The sequence below is a fragment of the Microtus ochrogaster genome, chromosome 5, assembly GCF_000317375.1.
Source record: "Microtus ochrogaster isolate Prairie Vole_2 chromosome 5, MicOch1.0, whole genome shotgun sequence".
NCBI lineage: Eukaryota > Metazoa > Chordata > Mammalia > Rodentia > Cricetidae > Microtus > Microtus ochrogaster.
Window position 1 is genome coordinate 18,405,690 of NC_022012.1, and position 24,366 is coordinate 18,430,055.

Genomic DNA, 24,366 nt, shown 5'->3' on the forward strand with positions numbered 1-24,366 from the left:
AAAATGGTAGCTCTTAATGCAACTGCATCAGTTATAGCACTGCATGTAATTGTCTAATGCCCTAGGAAATCCCAAACTCATTAATGTTCCATCTTAATGAGTTTATCCTCTGGCATTCTCATTAATTGGATGCACTACCATCTACCAGTGATACCCATGGAAGGAATGTTAAAAACTTTGATGATCATGTATTAAATCCTCATTTCAGCACATAAAGTTTATCCAAGCATACACCCTTCTCCACATCCCCGCTTCTGCTTACAAACATGAGACCAATGATATGTTTCTCAGATTTCCACACAGCTCTCCAACTAGTCCAGTGTTAATTCCCGTAGCTGACCTATAAAACTGATCCTTCCCCCAATATGGAGATAAATCTGTCTATAGCACATATCCAGGTACAGTGTTGACTGTCTCTTCTGTTTAAAAAGAGATGACGTCACTCTTGCCACTTTCTAACTCCTGTTCTCAGCTTCAGACCCCACAAACTGATGTCACGCTACAGAGACCCCATGGCATCCCTCACTTTTACCCCTATGTCAATCCTTCCTCACTCAGAGCCACCACCCCTCACGACCTTTCTGCCTGCCTGACCTTTTCTATCCTTTGGGTTTGACTAGACTGTGGCATCAACCTTTACTTCCCCCTCCTTTACCCATAGCTTTGCTTCACTGAAGCCACAGTCACATTTACAAGATGCCCTTAAAGAAGCAAAAATGCCAGGCGCAGTCTGCTGCGGTTTCCTGCATGTCACTGTTTCTAGTATCTTTTATGTAATGAATCATAGGAAACAGGGCAATCCAAGCACACTATTAGGCCTTTAAAGGTCTACACTTTGTTCCCAAGGTCCTACTCATTATCTCTTAGGAGCTTTTTATTTGCAGTATACTCAATTACTGAGGTAACTAAATAGCTCTTACTGATCAGAGCTAGCTTCATTAGCTTAATAGCAACTAGCAAATGCTATAGTACTGCCCCATGGCTACTGCACTACCAGAAATAGGTTTATTTAAGATTAATCTCCAGGGTAGAAACAAATTTTACCAGAATACACTCTAATTGTTCATATAGCCACTTAGATCTACAGAATCACTAGTATTGTTCCTATTATTTTTCAATTAGGGAAAAAGTAAACCAACAGAGAATATCCAAAGAAGTTCACCATCAATTCAACTCATTCAGTCCTCCCATTCTTCCCAGAAGAAGCTCCTTTTCTGTCCCTGTTTGGTTGGTCACAGCCCACAATTCTCAGGCTCTTCATAAGCCTGCCCTGATCAGTAACAACTGATATCATAGAGGTGTCTCATGTGGATGTGCTCAATGGGCAAAACCACATGCTGAACATGCATGAGGACCTGAATTGGCACCACTAGAATCCATGTGAACTTGAGATAGGGTTATGCAACCCCACTGTGAGGAATGGAGACAGGAGGATTCTTGGGGCAGGCTGGCTAGCTACTCTAGCTGGGGGGAAAATGGCATGGTTAGTTCATTCAGTTAGAAAATTTTCTCAAGGAAATAAAGTGGAGGGTGGTTAAGGAGGACACTTGGTAGCTCCATCTGGCTTCTGTGGGCACATGCATCTGCACACATGTGCACTTCACCACACATTCACATACCACACACACATGCACACACACACACACACACACACACAAAGGAAAGAAAGAAGGGAGGGAGGGAAGGAGGGGGAAGAGAGAGAGGAAGAGAAGGGAGAAAAGAAGGAAGGAAAGAAAGGAAAAACAGTAAGTAGAGAAGGAATAAACAATGTCTCTTATAGTTCTGAATTGCCACAGAGTTTATTTTCTCCCAGACTGTAACAATCCTCTAGTAGTACCTGAGTACTTTGATACTTTTTATTGTTGTTGCCTACAGAGTAACAATATGGCAGACAGAGAGACAGGCATAAGACTTGGAAGGTCCCAGTTGCATTACTGGGAGTGAGGCTTCTGAGGCCTTCCTCCTCTACCTCTTCATTCTAAGACCTTGGTGAGTTTCCTGCAAGAGACACAATGCCAGAAAGAGGACTCGAATCGCATGCGATGCACTCCACAGGGTAGCATCCTGTCCTCTCAGGGCACTCTCGTTAATCTGTGCTTCGTAGGTGGCTTCAGACATCCTTTCCAGGACTCTTCAAGAACAGCAGCTTCTTGGCTGTGAGGTGCATGATTCGAACTGAGTTCTGTGTTCATGAGCCCGATCATGTGCCCCATGTGATATCAGGCCAGGTGTCTAGTCACTTACCATAGTGTGCAGGTTGCCACACACTTAAGAAATCTGAAAGCCCCAGTGGGTGGTGGGTGAGTGGTGCTGACCACCTCAGGGTCAGAGAATGTATGCATTGCCCCTGGAAGGCTAGATACAGAGTGATTACTTGCTCTCAAGAAATAGTTTATTTTTTAAAAAATAAAAAGTACTTTAAGATTCCATCTTCCTCATCAGAAAGTCTACAATCAAGAAAACAAACAAAATAGTAAAATAATAATAATAATAATAATAATAATAATAATAATAATAATAATAAAATGGGAAGCAAAAATAAAATGTAGAATAAATGCTGTATCTGGGCAAAGCTTTTCCCAGAAACCATGAGTTACTGAACAAAAGCCTCGGTTACAGAGGTGGGGTGCCTCCTTCTGAGTTTTTGGTCAGGGATGCCCCAGAGGCCCCCAAAACAATACAAAGCTCTTGCCTTTACTTTAAAAATTATTTATTTGTGTGTTTCATATTTTGTCTACAAGTATGTGTACCATATATGTGCCTGGTGCCCACAAGAGTTCAGAATAGGATCCCCTGTCCTCTTGAACTAGATTACAGACAGCTATGAGCCAGCTTGGAACCAAGCCTGGGTCCTCCTCAAGAGAAGCAAGTACTCCTAAAAACTGAACCATTTCTCCATTTTCTGGCCATTATTTTTGGTTCCCCACAAAAAGTAGATGACAAGACCTGTTGCTGAAGACATCACATACTGTGTGATACAGAGAAGACAAGCTGAAACTGAGCCATGATTGTCCTTCTTCCCATGACTTCTGGGAAGTCTCTAGAAAGTGCTATCCAGGTCTCTGGGCATAGAAATGCTACCAATTGCATTACTCAGTGTCAGTCCTATGAGGTCTGAGACCAATCTGTCCTATAAGATGTGCCCATTTGTGCAGTAGTGGCCCTACAGTTATGGGAATAACAAATTGCTCTCTGGTTGGATTTGAGGTACTGGAAACCTGGTCAATAACCTATCGTAGGGGAGACAATAGGCTCTGGGAGGAACTGAATAATGCTGTTTAGCTAGAATGACACAATGTCAAACTGAATAATTATGTTTGTACCCATAGATGAGTGTTACTGTTGTTAGCCTTAATGAGAAAATCCTCTCTTTCCAGTGAACAGTGGTAAACACAAACATTCATGACTGCACAGAGCTGAGTATAAGTGCTGAATAAGTATATAAACAGACATTTATACCATCCTCTCTAAGGCTCACGGAACACTGCAGAGGAGGGGCTGAAAAGAGTGCACAACTAGAAAGAAAGGAGAAGGACTGGAAAGTAGCAGCTTCTGGGCAAGACAAGCCATTCCAATGATAATCTCACAGCAACCGTGGGTGTCTTGTAAGACATGTTACTTACATGTTACTGTGTACTAAGAAGAATGAGCCGACCAGCAGTCAGGCAGGGATGGAGGAGGAGCTCAAGTCCCTACTCCTCACTGCTGAACTATTTACCACTGTTAAATACAAAGAGAGAGGAAGTCATTACCTCTATTGTATACCCACTGAATTCCCAGACTAGCTCCAATAGATGGTTTCAATCCAATTGTCACACAGATAGATAATCCTGGTTAAATGGGTCACAGAATAAAACCAAAAGTAATGAAACTGGAATGGATGGAAAATAAGAGAAAGTAGGGGGAGAGAGGCATAGGGGTTAAGTACATTATACACATGTATGAAGTAGACAAATAACAATATTAGAAAAAAGAAAGGAAGGGAGACAAAAAGGAAAGAAGAAAAAAGGAATGAAAGAAGAAAGGAAGGAAAAACAATAAATGTTTCCAAGATTCAAGGATAAGAGACCCTCTTAGTGGTGACAGGAATGTGCACTCCTTTAATCCTAACACTCATGAGGCAAAACAAGTAAATCTCTATGAGTTCTTGGTCATAGGCCAGACTGGTCTCCAGAGCAGTTCCAGGACAGCCAAGGTGACACAGAGAAAACCTGTCTCAAGAAACCAAGAATGGGAGGAGAGAGGGGAGGGGGCTCTTATACATGTCTGGTAGGAATAGAAATTAGTTCCACTACTATGGAAATCAATGTGGAGGTGGGGGTTCTACAAAAACTAAATGTGATAATTGGCTTTACAAGTCAACTTGCCATAGCCTAGAAGCACCTAGCAAGAGAGTCTAGGATGAGGAATTGTCAGATCAGGTGGGCCTGTAAGCACACCTATGGAGAACTGTGGGGGATTGTTAAGTGGGGTGGGAAGAAGGCTCATCCTAAATGTAGGTGGATCCTTTTTATGGGCTAGGCACTGCATTAAGAGTGGAGAAAGCCAGCAGAGCAGAAGCTGCAAGAAAGCAGTCCTGTGTTCACTCTCTCTTCCCCTGACTGTGGACATGAATAGACTAGCTGCATGAATTCCTGCCTTGATTGCCCCTCAAAGATAATTGAACCTGGAATTGAAGGCAGATTAATCCTTCCTCCACTAAGTTATTCTTTTTTAAGATATTTTATCACAATGAAAATGAACCTAAAACACTAAAACAAGCCATAATATGACCCTCTTTGTCAGTTCCAAGTATATAATAAAGGAATCAAAGTCAGCATATGGAAGAGATATGTGGACATTATTGTGATTCAGTGCACAAAACCCACTTATGGAAATAGCCTAGGTGTTTATCAATGGAGAAATGGATTTCTCAATGTGGTGCATATATGCATTATATTTACCAATATAAGTTTATCCATAAAAAAACAAAATATCACTTATGGGAATATATATGTATCCAGAAATAGTCCTATTAATTAAAATAATCCAGACACAGAAAGACAAATACTATGTTTTCTCTCATGTGTTGAGTCTGTATTTGAAGGGAGCATAAAAATGTAATGATGAGTTAAATGAGAAATTTTAAAATGTGAATAAATTTCACAGAGAAATGTGACAAGAGATGAAAACAGTTATGGATTTTTGTTACTATATTTTATTACTTTAAAAAAATACCAATCCAATTCCCACTCTCTCCCCTCCTCCCACTTCCTCCACACACCCTCCCACCCCAACGCCCTCCAATCCTAAGAGAAGGCTCCCTGCCCTGTGGAAAGTCCAAGGCCCTCCTTACTACTTCTAGGCTGAGCAAAGCATACATCCAAAGAGAGTACGATCCCAAAAGGCCAGTACATGCAGTAGAGACGAATCTCAGTCTGCTCCAACTGTCAACCACATTCAGAGGGACTAGTTTGATCCCATGCTCATTCACTCCCCTCATGGTCTTGACCTCCTTGTTCATATTCTCACTCCTTCCACTCTTCAACTGGATTTTGGGAGCTCAGTCCAGTGCTCCAGGGGTCTCTGCCTTTGTTTCCATCTGTTGTTGGATGAAGGTTTTATGATGATATTTAAGATCATCATCAGTCTGATTACAGGGCAAGGCCAGTTCAGGCACCCTTTTTCTATTACTTAGGCTCTTAACTGGGGTCATCCTTGTGGATTCCTGGGAATTTTTCTAGAGCCCGGCTTTTTGCTAACTCCATAATAGCTCCTTCAATCAAGATATCTCTTTCCTTGCTCTCATATCTGTCCTTCCCCCATCTCAAGTATCCCATTCCCTCAAGTTCTCCTCAACCCTCTCCTTCTACCCCCTTCCCCCATGGTCCCAATTTTGTCAGGCAATTTTGTCTGTTTCCAATTTCCAAGTAGGTCAATATATGTTTTTCTTTGGGTTCACCTTATTACTTAGCCTCTCAAGAATCATGAACTATAGGCTCAATGTTCTTTGTTTATGGCTAGTATCCACTTATAAGCGAGTACATACCATATCCATTTTTGGAGGGTCTGGGTTACCTCACTCAGGATAGTGTTTTCTAATTCCATACATTTGAATCCAAAATTAAAGATGTCAATTTTTTTACCACTGAATAGTATTCTAATGTGTAAATGTGACATACTTTCTTCATCCATTCTTCAGTTGAGGGACATCTAGGTTGTTTCCAGATTCTGGCTATTACAAATAATGTGGCTATGAACATAGTTGAACAAATGCTTTTGTAGTATGATTGAGCATCTTTTGGATATATGCCCAAGATTAGTATTGCTGAATCCTGAGGTAGGTTGATTCCCAATTTTCTGAGAAACTGCCATACTGATTTCCAAAGTGGTTGTACAAGTTTGCATTCCCACCAGCAATGGATGAGTGTTCCCAGTACTCTATATCCTCTCCAGCATAAGCTATCATTAGTGGTTTTGATCTTAGCCATTCTAACAGATATCTCAGAGTTGTTTTGATAGGCATTTCCCTGATAGCTAAGGAAGTTGAACATGTCTTTTGGCCATTTGAAATTCTTCTGTTGAGAAATCTCTGTTTAGTACAGTACACCATTTTTTTAACTGGGTTATTTTAATGTCTGATTTCTTGAGTTCTTTATATATTTTGGATATCAGTTCTTTGTCTGATGTGGGGTTGGTGAAGATCTTTTCCCGTTCAGTAAGCTGCCTTTTTGTCTTATTGACTGTGTCCTTTGCTTTTCAGAAGCTTCTCAGTTTCAGGAGGTCCCATTTATTTATTGTTGCTCTTATTGTCTGTGCTATTGGGGTTATATTTAGGAAGTGGTCTTTTGTGCCCATGCACGGAAGGCTACTTCCCACTTTCTCCTCTATCAGGTTCAGTGTGGGCAGATTTATATTGAGGTCTTTAATCCGCTTGGACTTGAGTTTTGTGCATAGTGATATATATGAATCTAATTTCATTCTTCTACAAGTTGACATCCAGTTATGCCAGCACCATTTGCTGAAGATGCTTTCTTTTTTCCACTGTTTTAGCTTCTTTGTCAAAAATCAGGTGTTCATAGGTGTGTGGATTAATATCCAGGTATTCAATTTGATTCCATTGGCTAGAGGTATTACCATCCTTGACATCAAGCTCTATTACAGAGCTACAGTAATCAAAACATATTGATATTGGCATAAAAACAGGTATGGATATTATTACAGTATAAAATATGCAAGTTTGAAAGGGAAATGATGAGACCCATTATTTTCAAAAACTAATATATTTTAGTAAAAAGTAAACTAGGGTCTGGCATGTAGCTCAGTGTTAGAGCACATTCCTAGCATTTGTGAGGACTTGGGTTTAAGTCTCAATTTTTCAAGTATTTCATCACCCATAGATGAAGAACTGTTGATGCAGGAGGTCTCCAAGAAGTAAAATTGATGTTATAAAGGATTCATACATAAACTCATAAACCTATGAGGCTATAAAGATTTACTCACAAACCCACTGTCCTAATTGGGGTTCTTATTCCTATGAAGAGATACCATAAACAAAGCAACACTACTAAGTGAAAACATTTAATTGAGAGGGCTCACTTATGTTTTAGAGGTTCAGTCCATTATCATTATCTTGGGGAGCATGGCAGCAAACATGGCAGCATGCAGGCAAATGTGGTACTGGAACTGAGAGCCTTATATCATCTTGACTCAGAAGCAACAGGAAGGCAACTAAAGTAACACTGAGGGAAGTTTGAGCAGGAGACCTCAAGGCCCACCCCCACAGTGACACACTTGCTTCAACAAGGCCACACCTCCTATCAGTGCCACTCCTTTTGGGGTCGTTTTTTTTCAAACCACTCCACTTGATTATGAAATATGAAATGACACGAAGAGCTTAGCTACAGGAATGTCACCTCCAGTGGCCATGGCAGATAATAGTGTACTAGCCAAGCTTGTTAGACACTGTAAGAAAGAATAGTGTATATAATAATTGAAGTGTGGTGTTGCAAAGGAAGTCTCTGCTAATGTTTATTCACCAAGATTGACTTCTTAGGAGACAACCTTTACTTACTACAAGCCATTAGGTCCATCCTTAGACCAAAGAATATGCCTCTACCATCAACACAAGGGGGCAGCCTAGGGTCACAGCCACCAGTTAAATCCTTGTCTCCCATTAAGTTCCCTCTCTTCCTATCAGACAAAACATAATTCTGTCAGGTGAGCAAGATGAACCTGGGCAACAACCGTTTGAAAAGAACAATTCTGGTGCACTTACAGAATTATGGAAATATATTCACTCTATAAATCTCCCATCTACCCAAGTGAGCAGACATGCAGTCTCAGTTTAGAATGTAGAAACAGAGTAAGCTGGACCTGAAAAAGACTTAAGGTTGAAGTGTGTTGAAAGCAGGAGCCTAAACCTATATAAGCTAGTAGAACTCTCTGGTCCAGGACAACTCCTATGAGCACCAGCCAGAGCTGTATGCAAGTTATATTATTAAAGAGATTTTCTTAACTAATCTCTAAGTGTGTAGAATGGTTTCTTACTAGAAAGGCAAATTAATTCTACAACACGATAGCAGTAAATGGCTTCTGAGAGAGAAAAGCAAGTTTTTCCTAGAAAATCGGGCCCCTGATAAGTTATCAAGTCTATACATATACAAACAACACTGAATGTATTCAGCAGGGTGTGTGTATGTGTGTGTGTGTGTGTGTGTGTGTGTGTGTGTGCTCGTAAAACAATAAGAATTAAGAAGAGAACATGAATTTGGCAGGTAGGGAACACGAGGGGAATTGGAAATGGGAGCAGGAAGAAATTATGTAAATACAGCATTCATGTACGAAATTCTAAAAAAAATTAAGGTTAAATTAAAAAGAAAGTATTCTATGAGATAAACGAAGATTTAAAACGTGCAGTAGTCTGTCTTCACCCATGTTTGACAGGCAATGAGATTATGGCCCACTCTATGCAGGACAGAGATGAATTTTGCAGACACTTGCCGTCTTCAGCTTTGTCGGCCCGTGAGCCCTCTCACAGCATTAGTGCGGAAGGCCCTCTCCTGGGACTATCGATTCCTCCTCAGTCACAGCTGAAATCCTTTCTAGGTGCAAACAAACTCTGATATTTAAAGACAGGGAGCTCCTGCTTCACTTTCCTTCTGTCGCCATCTGCTAAGCTAAGAGAAAACAAAACCAACCCAGGAGTTTGTTTTCTCTGCCGTGTATCCACAAATTTTGGAGAGATTGAAACTTGTGTTTTTTGTTAGACTCCTTCACAGGACTGATCAACATCCTGACAGACATTATTTGGCGATTCACTGGAGACTTCATGGCCCCCGACCTGGTTTGCAGAGTCGTCCGCTATTTTCAGGTATGGAAATCGCCTCCCCAGTGGGATGAGCTACAATGAAGCCAACATCATCTCTGGGATAGCGTGAAGGAAGTAACTGCTAAACCTGTGTTCATGTGCAACCCGTCACTCCCTTCTTCCTAGGTGAAAAGAAAGGAATTCTAGGTGAAATTCTAAAATTTCTAAAAATGGGTGTTTTTTTTTGCTACAAATAATGCATATGCAAAGCAGCAATTGAAATAATAAAGATATCACTGAATGAAAACAGTGGTAAGCAGTAACCCTTGTGATATGCTATAGCTAGATAAGTCCCCAAAGTTCTGTCAATGCTTACTCTTTTATCACTCAGACACTTCTAGGAAAATGTTAACAAATGACTACAAAATAAATGTTAAGCACCACATAAACTCACTTTCTCAAATATCTCTTAGCATTTGAATACCTTCTCTAAATTATTGTCCTTCTTCAAATATTTTATGACTAAGACTATGTCTTATGCTTTGCTACGATCTACATTTAAATCCATACCCATAGGGCCTGTTGATATGCTTTAATATAAACTAAATATATGGATAATATGCATATGTGATTTACAGTACAGCATACGATGATTTGAATAGGCCTGGGAAGAAGGTTCTGTGGGTAAAGTGCTTGCAATGCATGCATGAGGAACTTACTGGGCTTGTATCCCCAACATCCCCATAAAAGCTGGGCAAGGTCATGTGTATCTGTAACCCCAGCCATGGGGAGACAGAGACCAGCCAATCCCTGAAGTTAACTGGTGCTAGCCAGTCTAGCCAATCTGTAAGCAGTGAGTTCAAATAGAAACTCTGTGCTTCTAAACTTACAATTAAATCCCATTACTCCATTTCTAGTGCAGTTCTTCAGGTCAAAATTACTTCAGATTTACAGAAGAATAACAGCATATCAGGGGAACATTGTTCTCTTAGAGTCTATTTGTTAGGGATTTTAGGATATCTGTATACATCTTCAGAAGTAAGATTATGGTTTCATTCATTTTATTACTTTTGAGTCTTGGTAACGTTTGTTTCATTGTAGGAAAACAAATAACTGTGATGTTAATATCCTTTGTGCTCTGAATATGACTTTAAAAGGAGTCGGTGCAGAGAGATGGTGTTTTGTTAGAGTGGATTTGGTATAAACTCTTTGGGCATGCCGGGGGTGCAGTTATCAATATGCAATACTTACCTGAAAAATGTCTTCTGCCTTCTTGTGGAGACTATTTTTGTGAAGAGAGCTGATTTTGATTATTCTATTGCTATAACAGTAGTTGATTGCTGAAGAGCAAATTATAACCAGACTTAGTTGCCTAATATGATATGTATTTATCCTTTCATGGTGTCTATTAGTCAAAAACTCAGAAATAGGTTTCTTGGGCTAGGATCCATGACATGATTCATGGCGCTGGGCCTTTGTAGGGCTTATCTGGGACCAGACAATTCACTTAATGTAACCAGTGGCTAATGTGTGGCCTCCGCTGGGTGCTCAATAGTATCCTCCCAATACAGCAACTGGATTTCCCAAGAGCAATTTGTCCTGGTGACCAAAAGAGAAGTGTCAATGGACTTCACGTAATTGTCTCAGTAGTTCAACGCCTTCACACTTTTCCTCTTGGGCACACAAGTCAACTCTGATTCTTTATGGCAAAGAAGGGAACCACTGGAGAGATTGAAAACAAGAGCAGACATCTACTGGGGACCTGTTGGAGGTTGGCCACCACATATACCACCGTGCTTTCCAAAAGTGTGCTTGTAATTCATGCTGGTCTCACTATTTACCAACTTAAACCAGTGACCAATACCAAATACCCATACCAAAAACATTTCTTCAATTTTCTTTATTAACAGTTACTAAAAAAAAATAGTATATAAGATACATCTTGGCAGGAAAACTCTAATAATTCTCTCCTATGATGGCAGAGGAAAATGTTGGCAAGCTGCCAGAATGAAGTCTTGTAGGGTTCTGTAGATTCACCAAAAGCTTGCAATAGCCTGGAAGCGTTAAAGAGAAAACCCAGCTGACTGGAGGAAAGTGAGCCTTGTGATATTGTAGCCTTCATTACTCCCATCCTGTAGTGTCCATTTCTGTGATATCCTTGAACATTAACAGCTTTCCTTCACAGGGAAGCATTCTGCCAGCCATCATGAGAGTAGATCATGGATAGAGCCCTGCAAAGCATTTTCCCAGAGAGCTGCCATTATTCTGAGCAGCTGGCAGTCCTTCAGAGAACCAGACTTGCAAGGCTCACTCAGAACTTTTCCTTTGTAAAATCTTTCTCTCTGGGTATTTGTCCAAAACAATTACAGGAAACTGATGTAAGCTATGAGATAATTGTTGAGAAAAACAATAAATGAAACAAATTCTAAAACATAGGCTGAGTAGTGGCGCATTATAGGAGCCTTGAAAATCTACGACATATTTTTAAGACCTTAGAAAATAAGTGCACACCTTGGACTGTGAAGTTGTCAGGAATGGGTGTGGCCCAAAGCTATTGCCTTTGACTGAGACATCTGAAAAAGTCTTTTCATAATTTTAAAAAAATAGTTTGAGAAATTAGGAGTAGGAAGAAAGCAACTCAACACAAGAAATGTTGTGTGTGTCAGGGCCACAGCGAACGTCACACTCAACAGTGGTGACTGCGCACTGTTCCTTCTCTGAGGTCAGCAACAGACAAGGATGCCAGCCTTGCCGCTTCCACTCAGCTGGAAAGGCTGCCAACAGAAAGAAGTAAAAGCTTCCAAATTAGACACGCAGAAGCAAAAATGCCTCTAAATAGCCTGCCAGAAGGTTAGAATTAATAAATAAAGCCAAAATTTGCAGAAGATAAAATCAAAACACAAAATGTAAGGCATATCTACATATAAAACTATTCAAAAAAAAGATTATGAAAACTACAAAAGTATACCAAAACATGGAGGAATATATTTGAATAAGGATCTGTCAGGTCTACAAACTGGAAATTATAACTCTGCAATTAAATAAGTTAAAGTAAAAAGAAATTAAATAAGACATAAGTAGATGGAAAGATAGTTACCAGCCGTGGATCAGAAGAAATGCTTTTTGTAAAACTGCTTTAAATGATCTACAGATTCAATGTAATCCAAGTAGAATTCCAACCACATTTCTCATGCAAATAGAAAACACAACTACAATACATATAAAATCACAAAGACCCGAAATAGATGAATCAATAGTCAACAAGGAGATAAAAGCTGCATCTGTTACACTGCTTGACTTGAGAAATACATGGTAACGTCACCTACTATTAGTGGATTAGTGTTAATCTGTGTCTTTAATCCCAATATTGCACTTTTATGAAATTGGGTGCACCAGAGCTTGGTGTACATATATTTAGGTTTGGATTGTATGTCTTGAGTAACTGTCCCCTTGATTAGAATGAACTGATCATCTGTATTTCTTCTGGTTACTTTTAGTTTGAAGTCTCTTTTGCTAGATATAAGAATAATAACATCTGCCTGCATCCCAATTCCATTTCTCTGGAATACATTTTTATATTTTCACTTTTATGTAGTACCTACCTTTTAAGCTGAGTTTCTTAGAGGCAATATAAAGACAGATTTTGTTTCTCAACCCAATCAACTAGCTTGTGTTTTAAGATGGAAGAGGTGAAGCCATTGATGTTATTGAAAGCTATTGATGTCAGACATTGTTTTGTTTTGCTGTTTGTGTTTTTAGTTGTCTTATTGCTTCAGTAATCATGTCTTCGTTGGTTTGCTGTACTTAATCCTCTCTTTGGTCTGAAGCATTCAAAAAATTAGGGATAGGAAGGGAACAACTCAACACTATTTCTTCCTTTTTATTCTTTAAAACACGACTTAAAAATAAAGACCCTGTAAACCACCAAAGCTTCTTAGAGACAGCAACTGCACTCTTACCTGTAAAGCACTCAGAATTGCTGTTACAACTATTATAGGCAGGCAGAATTGTGCCCACGGTGAACCTGGTCACTTTTATGTCAAATAAGCAGCCATCAGATGCCAGCTTTAAAAAATTCTTTTAAGCTTTCTCTGTCTAATCCCAGTTATTTTCTGTGACATTTTAAAATTCTTCTCTCATATATAACATTTCAAACACAGTTTCCTGTCCTTTCCCTCCTCTAGTTCCCCACCCTACCTCCTCTCTCCACCCCAGAACCTCCCTCCCCATCTATCTATCCTCTGAAAAGAGCAGGACTCCCAGGGACTTCAACCAATCATGGCATAACAAGATACTGTAAGACCAGGCAGGTAGCATCACATCAAGGTCAGTTAAGGCAACCCTGTAAGAGGCAAGTAGACAAAAGAGTCAGAGACAACTCCCCTCCACCCCTGCTTCGGTTAGGAATTCCACAAGAACACCAAGCTATTCAGCCATAATGTATACACAGAGGATCTAGGTCAGACCCTCACAGGCTCTCTGACCTCTGTGAGCCCCCATGAATCCTGGTCAGATGAATCTGTGGACCATGCTCTCATGGTGCCCATGTTCACTCTGGTTTCTCAGATCCTTTCTCCCCACTTCTCTGCAAAATTCCCTGATGTTTAGCTGGAGGTAGAGACCATCTGTTCCCATCGGGTGGTGGTCTCTCTGACCTCTAGGATAACTATTCTGCTAGACTCCAGCCCAGAACACTCTGCAGAAAGGACAAACTATATGTTGAGACCTTGCCTAGTTACAGGAGATGGCTGACTCAGGTTCCACGTCCCCCATTTAGGTTACTGAGTTTTTTTACAAAAGCATTATTATCAGGGGCTAGAGAATGTTCAGTGGTTAAAATCACAGTCTAATCCATCAGAGGACCCCAGTTCAGTTCCTAGCACACTAGGAACCATAAATTTAAAATTATCAATTTTAGATACACAAGTAAAGAAGTGAATGAATGAAAATCTAATGACTTCGAAACTGCTGATTTTCTGGAGTATTTCCAACAAAAATATGAAATATGAAAAGGGGCAAGAAAGAATGTCTCATGTACAGTAAACATTACAAACCATGAAATCATTCCTGAGGAATTCCTGTGAGTGAGTATGCTGATGGAGGAAGGTCACTGGTTAATTAAATAAGAAACTGCTTCCCCTGATAGGTTAGAACATAGGTGGGTGGAGTAAACAGAACAGAATACTGGGAGGAAGAGGAAGTGAGCTCAGAGACACCATGCTCCCCACTCCCTGGCAGACACACGCAATGAAGCTCCGACCCAGGATGGACGTAGGCTAGAATCGTCCCGGTAAGCGCACCTTGGTGCTACACATTATTAGAAATGGGCTAGTCCAGGTGCGAGAGTTAGCCGAGAAGAAGCTAGATATAATGGGCCAAGTAGTGTTTAAAAGAATACAGTGTCCGTGTAATTATTTCGGGGCATAAGCTAGCCATGTGGGCGGCCGGGTGCCGGGGACACAGCCCCACTCCTACTACAAAAGTGTGCCACATAAAGATGTGACATAAAAGCTACAATAAATAGGGCCAGTAAACTGAAGTACAGAAGCTAAGTGATAAATAGTAATAAGCATTCAGAATGTTAAAATCAGGTCATACAGAAATCTGAGAATAGAAAAGCAAGAACTTCAAGGAAAATTTCATTAGCAGTGTGAAAACAGTCACAAGATCAATCACATTCAAAGCACGGATGTCGCAAACCAAGTCTTAATAAACTGAAAGTCTTGATGAAACCACACAACTTTCCCAGCTGCACTGGAGAAAACAAGAAGGCAGTTAGTAATGGGCAAAAAGTTTCAAAATAACCTAGGGATTTTAAAAAATTCAAAAGGAAGTTTAGAGATTTTGAAACAAATTAAAATGCAATGGGTACATACCTAAGGATATTTTAAAACCAGTGAGGAGGAGGGTATTAGCAGCAATAAATTGTACTCAGAAAGAAGAGAGAAACAAAACAAATAGTCTGGCTTGGTGCCTCAAGGAAAAAAGGAAAGAACAAACTCAATCCAAACTTAGCAGAAGGAAGGACTCAAGCTGAAACAGGAAATGGTGAAGGAGAAGACTAGAGAATTAGAAAAATGTGTAGGGAAGATCAACGGAACTGAGTTCATTTTTTTGTGAAAGGAAAAATTAAATTCATCATTTTCACTTACAAAGATAGAAATTCAAATCAATAGAATAAGAAGTTAGATAGAAAACATTACGGCTAATATCACAGAAATACCAACAATCCCGTGACAACTATGAATCAATATTTGCCAACAAATCAGATCACATGGAAGGAACTGATAAACTCTAAGAAATGCACAAGGTACAAAGATGAAGTAATCAATTAATAGAAAGTTTAAAGAGAGAAATAATGAACACCAGACTGAAAAAAATCAAAAAAAAAAAAACCCCAACAAGAAAAAGCCCAGGCCCAGATGTCTTTATTGATTTATTCTCCAAAATATTTAAAAAAGAGTTAGCACCCATCTATCTCTTCCAAAAATTTAGTAAGTAGAGAAATCATCCAAATTCATTTCACAAAACTGGCATTATCTTCATACAAAGCTGAAGCACTACAAGAAACAAAACCAAGAGGCCAATACCCCTTATTATCATAAGCGCAAGAAAATAAAAAAGATGCTAGAGAAAACAATTTCCATAGTACATTGAGGATCACAATCTCAAACAAGTGGAATTTACTTCAAGGATGCCAAAAGAGTTCAATAATCATAGTCACTATATATATTATATAAAAATATTTAGATACATATTATATAAATATATAAATGTTTTTAAATATACACTACATACTACATCTTAAGGTCTGGATTTACAATTCCTCCAGCATTGTTTTTTTTTTTAACTTCAGAATTGTTTGGCTGTATGGGGTCTTATGTGGTTGCTTATGAATATCAATTTTAGGATAGTATTTTTCTATTTTTGTGAAAAACTGTTATGAAATTTTAATTGGGATCACATTGAATCTATAAATAGCTTTAGGTAAAATGGTCATTTTCACATTATTAATTCTACCAATCCATGAGCATGAAATGTCTTTCCATTTTCTAGTGTCTTTCTCTATCTCTATCTCCAGACGTTTAAAGTTTTCATTGAAGAGTTGCTTCATTCTCTTGATTTTTTACTGTCTTTTTATTCTCTTTGAGTCTACTGTGAATAAAGTATGTCATTGACCACTTTCTCCATATATTTGTTGTTGGGTATAGTGATGTCTTCTTCGTTAACTGTTCCCTTGATTACAATGAATTATCCAACTTTATCTCTTCCATTGCTTTTAGTTTTGAAGTCTATTTTGGCAGGTAGGTAATGCCTGCTTGTTCTGTGGTCCCATTTGAGTGAAGTACTTTAATCCATTTCTTTTTTTACTCTGAAGTGGTACCTGTCTTTAAAACTAAGATGTATTTCCTGTTGAAAACAGAGAGATGGATTTTATTTCTTGCCTCCCATATACTTATGTGAGGGCCGTCTACTGGCATGTCAGAATCCCATCAGTGGTCACACCTTCAAAATGAATGGCTCTCCCTATCCCAGGAACTATCTCTTGCAAATAGTTCTCAGTGGGTCCTGGAGATCATCTTCAGTGACTATGTGATACTTGACTGATTCATCAGGTCTTGTCTATGCAGCCCTTGCTGCTGTGAGTTCATGATTATGATAGCCATGCCATGTTCAAAAGACAGAACTTGGTGGCACTCCTCCCCTTCCTCTGGATCTAACGTTCTTTCTGCTTCCCCCTCCAAGATCTTTCCTGAGGCCTGGGTGGGGACTAGTTGAGGAGATGATGGAGATTGCCTTTTGAGGCTGAGCACTAAGTCTCTTCTTGTCAGTACTTTGAAAGGAATGCATCACTCTACTGACTGCTACCCACTTTGAAAAGGAACTTCTCTAACCAAGGTTGAGAGTAGCCCAGATCTATGTATATAAGCACAAATATTTAGCAAGGGCTTTAATGCCATAACCACTTAGCAAAATAACACAAGCAGCTTCTATGCTACCACAGTCATGAACTCTTGACTAGGACTACAGTTTGAGTTATGAATGTCCATCTGCGGAGTAGGCATCAAATCTAGTAAGAAAGTCATTAGTTACCCCTGTAACCCTGTGCCACGTTTGCACCAGTAGGCACATCTGGCCTGACAAGTCAGTGTTGCAGCTTGCAGGGGCCAGGGTTGAGTACAACTCCTGATGTGTTTTCTTCCCCAGCAGTCTCCATAGTGCTTTCCAACATCATGATATAAAAACTAGCTGACTTGAAGGAACTTCCCTGGCCTGTTTGAGATGGACTTCTGTGCTCTTCAATCAAAATGGCTGTGCCTTGATATGAGTTTCAGGACCACCTGTGTTGAATTGGTGTTTGAATCTGCTTGTTTGCTTGTTGTTTTTTTTTGTTTTGTTTTGTTTTGTTTTTTGTTATTCTGATTGCGCTGGGTTTGGAATAGCTAGGATATACGAGACACACAGTCCTGTGACAAGTTGATGTTGAGTTGTGAGCCCAGTAGCTAAGGCAGTTCTAATTCAGCTAGGAAAAGGCACAGACTCTGACCTGCTCAGCAGTGCTTTGTGTGTGTTAGCAGAGAGGAGCATGAACTGGGGTTGATGCACTGTGACTTCTGATCTGAGGAGCAATTGCTCCGGGCACTGCTAAACCAGAGGGCTCAGGTATTAGAGATAAGGTTTCTGACTGGGGAAGCTAGCAGATGGTCCACAGAGTCCTGATGTCAGTAGTTAGAGTCTTAGTGGGTAGAGGAGGTAGCCTCTGTCCTTGGTACAGAGCCTTATGATGCCACCCAGGGGACAGGTGGAATCACTTCCTGAGTGGCAGGCAGATGCTCCATGTAGACGCTCAGAAAGTAAAGTTAGAATGCCAGAGGGAAGGGTTGGAGTGATGGCTCTGTAGTGAAGATCACTTCCTGGTCTTCTGGAGGACCTGGGCTTGACTTCCATCACCCATGTGGCAGCTGACAAATGTCTCTAACTGTAGTGCCAGAGGATATGATGCCCTCTTCTATCCTCTACAGGCACTGCATGGATGTGGTATATAGACATACATGTAGGCAAAACAGCTGTATCCATAAAATGAAAATAAATAAATCTTTTATTGAAATGCCATTTTCCTGCACAATGAGCAGGGGCTCACCCAGGTCCTAACATGGTGGGAATGGAGTGCCATGGGTCAGGGTAGACAAGTACTCTACACGTCAAGCAAGTAAATCACTCTGGGGGGCCTGGAGGGTAGATTTCAAGGGGCAGAAGGAGGGTAGAGTGTGCCCTCCCTAAGAGGCACTGACATTCCCACAGAAGGGAAAGTAGGGCTCAACTTTCAAAGCAAGAGGTAGAGTTCTGCAGGAAACAGCTTGAGACCCAGTCTGGAATGGTGACATTAGTGTGCCCAGGGAAGGTGAGAGTAAGGGCTTTGCCTGGAAAGACAAGAGTCTGATTCCTGTAAGGTAGAAGATTTTAGCAATGTGGGCTGTGGGGGTCCTGGGAAGGAGACAGGGTTGGGGTTTAAGATGGAAAAGGAGAATGGTCATGATCAGCCAGAAGTCTGAGAATGCTATGGAGCTCCCTAGGGAGGAGGAAGAATGAGCCCCACAGGCAGTGTGAGCAGTGGAGAAAGGCAGGAAAGCCATGAAGTTCTAGATGCCTACCCTCTGGGGAATAGGTAAGCCAATTTGGTGTATAGTGATTGATACCTTAAACTTCTATATAACCACTGAATAAAATTATGTAAAATTAAAAAAAAATGTTTAAATGAGGGTCATAAGTAGCTAATTGCAACACAAATTCTGTCTATTGCGAATAATTTTAATGGTCTTTACACAGAAAAGAATTGGTCACAATAATTGTAGTTACCACTAAGGTGTTCTGTAAAATATTGGTGTGTGCAATAAAAATAAAATATTAAACCATAAACACAGATATTTTGCCTTTTAAAATATTCAATGTGAGCCACACACATAAATGTAATACTATAAAACTATTATAGGATAACTGGAAAATTTAAAGGATAACAACATAAAAGCAACCCTCTTAAAATAGGGAAAAATAGGAACATCACTGAAAATGGCAAACACGCATTTCATTAGGGAATTGCTAATCAGAACAATAAGGTACCACTACTCCTGTAGTATACAGTGGCTAACTTAAAGAGAAGCTAATAATACCAAACATGGGTAAGGATTTGTATTAACAAGGACTTGCACTCACTATTGAGAGACTTAAAAGTGAAAACCAATTTGATGGGTTCTTAGAAAGTTAAGCATAATCTCACTATACAGTTGGGCAATGATGATTGTAGATGTTTGTGCAATTGAGTGTATGACTTATGTTCACACAAAAACCTGCATAAAGGTAGTTTTAGTAGCTGCAGTAATAATCACCAAAAACTGGTACTAACCGAGATGTCCATCAACAATTCAATGGATGAACAAAACATGTCATGTCCGTGGAATATGAAAATAAGGTGCCAAAACACATGGAGGAATAGTAAAGCACATATTTAGAGGGAGGGAGCCCCTTGGTCAGCTAAACACCATGTGACTTCAGCTGTGGCACAACCTCAGAAAAGCGAAGCTGTGTTGAAGAAAATAAATCAATGGTTTCCAGGGATTTGTAAGAAGAAAGAATGACTAGACACACTTAGGGCATTGCTAGTTCAGTGATGCTCATCTGGATAAAGCTGATGGTGACTATGTGCCACACGCCACTGTCAAAGCCCACAGAATGTAGTGACAAAAACAGAACCTTAGTTATTGATAATGTATCGAGGCTGATGAATGAGTTTAATGCCACACCAATGCCAGATTTTAACACCAGGGGCTGTGTGTCAATGTGATGTGGGCAACACAGGAATCCTCTGTTACTATTTGTAGGATTTTGTGAACCTACACTTTCTCTAGTACATCAAGTACATGATTTTCAAGTCAGCCCAAGAATACTAGTTTACATGAGCACAGTCGGGCACTTTTCTGAGTAAAGTCTCTCTGCTTCCAGCATTTAAGTCTCACTTCCCTGCATGTAGAATCCCCTGCATGTCACATTCCCTGGGTCACGTCTGTGAGAGTTGGGGGTGGGGTGGCAAGAAGGCAGACTTGTCCTCAGGCTGCCATCTGCTCTCTGAATGGCACCCCATATGCTGTTGGTGTGTAGAGTTCCCATTGTTGACATTTATGAATTGACTATAATTGTACTGTGATTTCCTTCTTTGCTTGAGTTAATTATGAAGATGTTTAGATTTCCAAGTGGTATTTTTCAAGTGTTACTTATTTCAGCTTCATCACTTGCTTGAGATATGTGAGTTGAATATGGCCTACTTTTTGGATCCCTACTGAAAATTTTCCGTTGTTGGCAATTCAGTATCTGACCAAATTTTTGGATGTCATGTAGAGTCTAGAGTTTGCATTCTATACTGTGGAGCTCAGTTTTTCCTATTTGCATTTTTAGACCGTTTGCCTGGAAAGCCTTGCACATTATTTTTGTTGCATCTATTTAGTGTTGCCTCACTGATTACATCTAAGTTATCAGTAGTCTATGGCCACTTGTGTTGTAGCCTTTATCACTTTGTCACACGGGATGCAGCTAGCTATGAATTTGATTGGTAGCATGCAGTACATTTTAATAAAGGCCTTTAAAATCATACTAGTTATTTGATATGCCCCTGACCACTGCTTTAATGATAAATGTCAATGTCATTTGATTTTATTGGTTTCTATTCTGAATAGAGTACACTTAGACCATGGGGAAGTTATTTGTTTTAAATGTGTTTGTTTTAATGAAAGAGATCAAGCCATTTACATTTACAATGGGAAACAGTGCCTAGTATTATTCCGGTACCTCCCTGCCACTGTTTCCTTTGAAGTTTTTCTCTTTGAGTGTTTGTTTCAGAAGCAGTTATTCACTGTGGGAAGCTGAAAATATATTCTCCCAGGACATCTGTACCCTAACCCTTGGAACTTACACCCGCCATGCACCAGATGTGATAAAAAGAGGATTGGCATGTATGACTAAGGATTGGAAATTAGTTCAGGAAATCCTAAAGTGGAATCATAAGAGAAAAATACAGATCTGATACACAACAAGAGGGAGGACCCTGTAGCACAGGGCATGGGATTGCAATGTAGGCCACAAGGGTAGGTGCTGGCAGTTACTGGAGCTCAGACCCTGGGGATGGATTCTCCCCTAGAGTCACCAGAAGAGGCATGGCCTGCTAGCATCTTGGTATGGGGCTAGTAGAATTGTTCTGTACTTCTGATCTCCAGAACTGTGAGAGAATGAACTGACATTTAAGCCATGAAACTTGTAGCTACAGTAACCACAGAAGAAAGAGGAATTCATTTTCATCCATTTTAAGTTCACTTCATTATAACTTACCTTTCTTTTTTAGATACATCTCAATCAAAGGCAGATAGAGAACTATCTAAATATCAAAGCGGGGACTTACCAACACCTCTCTTTCACACTCTCCCCTCACACCACTGCCCAGGTTCTTCCCTGGAATGTTCCATCATTATATTACCATCATGTAAGCATTTTGTATTTTGATGCCTTTCTTACATGACATTGTGATTTTATCCCTTCTTTTTAATTTTGAAATAGTTCTTATTCAGCGCATGTTTCCTCTTGAGGACTTTGGCAGGAGATGTGGGGTGTTATATTTCCTTCCTTTGTAGTTATCCAAAAAAAGCTGTTCTGTGCATTGGCACCAAACTGAAATTTACAAGATTCTTGGATCACAACTTTTCTTTCAAAACCCTGAGCACATTTTCTGGCATTTGCTTTTTTATAGAGAAGCATAATTTGCGATGTATTTCTCGTAGGTATGCTTATTTCGTTTTGCTGCTCCACCTAGATGCGTGATGATGTTTCAACCACGAAGTTGAATACTCCTTTTGGTTGTGCCTCAACGTTAATCTCACCTTTGTGAATATTGCCTGCAGCCCTGAAAATCTATTTTTGGTCACTTTTCCTCCCATTCCAGATTCTGAACTGTGTTACCACCTCACTTGAGACAGCGCAGATATTCAACACTCTTAGAAACTGTTCACCATGGTCTTCTTCCCTGCTACCCCCCTTCTCATCCTTCAATGCCACCTTTTTGGCACTGTGTGGTCACCCAGATGATTCTAAATCCATGGTTTACACACAGAAACAGCAGCCTCGAAGGAGGCATTCATTGCTTTGACTAATTTTCTTTAAACTTAATCAAACTCTTTCAGTTTCTCCCTTGGTTACTCTTTGCACACATACACTAAGATTTCTCTTGATGTGCCAAAGGGGAGGGAGCGGCAGTTCCTGATTGTTCTTTACAACCCTCTCCCTGCAGCATTAGAGCTGGAATGCATTTGTGGTTATATTACAGAGATAAAAAAATAAAGAATTATGCAGATGGTCCCCAACTTCTGATGGCCCAGTCTGTGATTTTTAAACTGTGTGATAGGACACCCTCGTGATCGCGGTCTTCTGGTTCAGCACCATAGCCACTACAGCACAGGAGCTAGCCCACTCTGTAGTATGAGACAGACTGTATGTGTAATGGTTTTGCCTAATTGGAGGCTCATATAGCTACTCTCAACATGTGTAAAGCAGGGTAAGCTATGATGTTCACAGAATTAGTGTTGTCAAATGCTTAATCCCATGACCGCATTTCAGGTAGCAATAGCTTTAACTCAATAGCAGAAGCAAATATAATGGGTTGATCTACTATAGTTGGTTATAATGTGGCTATAATTTGTTTACTCTACAGAAAGAACAACAAAGGTACAAACTCCAAACAAATGTGATAACCAAAGAAATAGCCAGACTCTCAGCCCTACACTCCCATTGTCTGTGGCCCCTATATTAGATCCACAAAAGGAAATGTTTCATTGGCTTCAGTTACTCAGAATATTTTCATTAAGATCAGACTCCCTGACATATTTAATCTAGATATATTCTAAATATGAACCTGTCACAGAAGAGATGTTAACTTGCATCCCAATTTCTTCCTCTACAGAGAATACAGGTAAGACTGTGCCCGAGGGATTGAGAGGGTATGAATGAGGTTATTCAAAGGAGAGTCAGAGGAGGGAAGCAAGGCTCAGAAGCTTAGGCCTCACACAGCTCTATTAGAGCCCTGGAGGAAGGGGTGAGCTCTCTGAGGGTGATGCTGGGGTCAATGACTGGAGCAGCATGCAGACTCCAGGGAACCAGAACCCTTCTGTTACCTCTCAGCTACTCTCACTAATAAAAGGCAAATGAACTTTTGTTTCTAATGATTCTGGAATGTCAATTGTGGCATAGGAAATTAGTTTAGCTTTAAAAGTCAATTATAGATAAGTGTACCAGGCAAATGTCAAGAGAGACTGATCCTGAAATGTGGAATTTCCTAGAAGCCAGTGAACGCATGGAGAAAGCTGTGATCATTCTCACTCATCTTCAGGAGCAATGCAAAGTTCAACAGCAAAGCCCAGATCTGCTTCCAGCAGGGAGGGCCAGGCAGCACCTCCACCTCAACCCTCTTCAGCACCTTAGTTCAATCCCCTGGTTTCTAAATAGCAAGAACACTATGTGCATGTCCTCTCCCAGGTGAAGTCACGTGTGTCCTCTGGCTCCTGTCCTTAGGTTGTCCTGCTCTATGCCTCTACCTACGTCCTGGTGTCCCTCAGCATAGACAGATACCATGCCATCGTTTACCCCATGAAGTTTCTTCAAGGAGGTGAGCAAGCACTCTTTCATGAAGATCCTTTCATGGGGTGGGATTCTTTTTGTTAATATTTTATTAATGTTTCTCTCTGTTCCAACTACATTCTACTTTTCCTTTTCTTTCTTCTCTTTCTCTTCTTCCATCACTGCCTAATGCATTTGAGAGTCCACAAATACAGAAAAATGTTTGGGTACCTGGGGAGTTCTACCTGATCCTGGCCCCATCAGGGACGTCCTTGGTGGTGCCATGCTGGGACTGTTCACCTCTAGGAAGTGTTTCCGCCTAGTTCCTTAAAGCCCTGCCAGCAGGCGTACCCTATGATGAAATGAGTGTAGTCATTCCTTATATCCCTGCCAGCAGGCGTACCCTATGATGAAATGAGTGTAGTCAT

General features: G+C 40.2%; 1 protein-coding gene across 2 annotated transcripts in view; it reads left to right on the plus strand.

Annotated features, from left to right (window-relative positions):
• Npsr1 (neuropeptide S receptor 1) overlaps positions 1-24,366 on the plus strand; it is a 190,628-nt gene that overhangs the window by 137,502 nt on the left and 28,760 nt on the right. Inside the window, exons 3-4 of one of the 2 annotated variants that reach the window (XM_005346956.2) lie at positions 9,249-9,352; positions 23,894-23,987. The exons of the other annotated variant lie outside the window; for it this stretch is intronic. Of the exons in view, the coding sequence (XP_005347013.1) occupies positions 9,249-9,352; positions 23,894-23,987 (198 nt within the window). The remainder of the gene's footprint in view (positions 1-9,248; positions 9,353-23,893; positions 23,988-24,366) is intronic. 2 annotated transcript variants of the gene reach the window in all.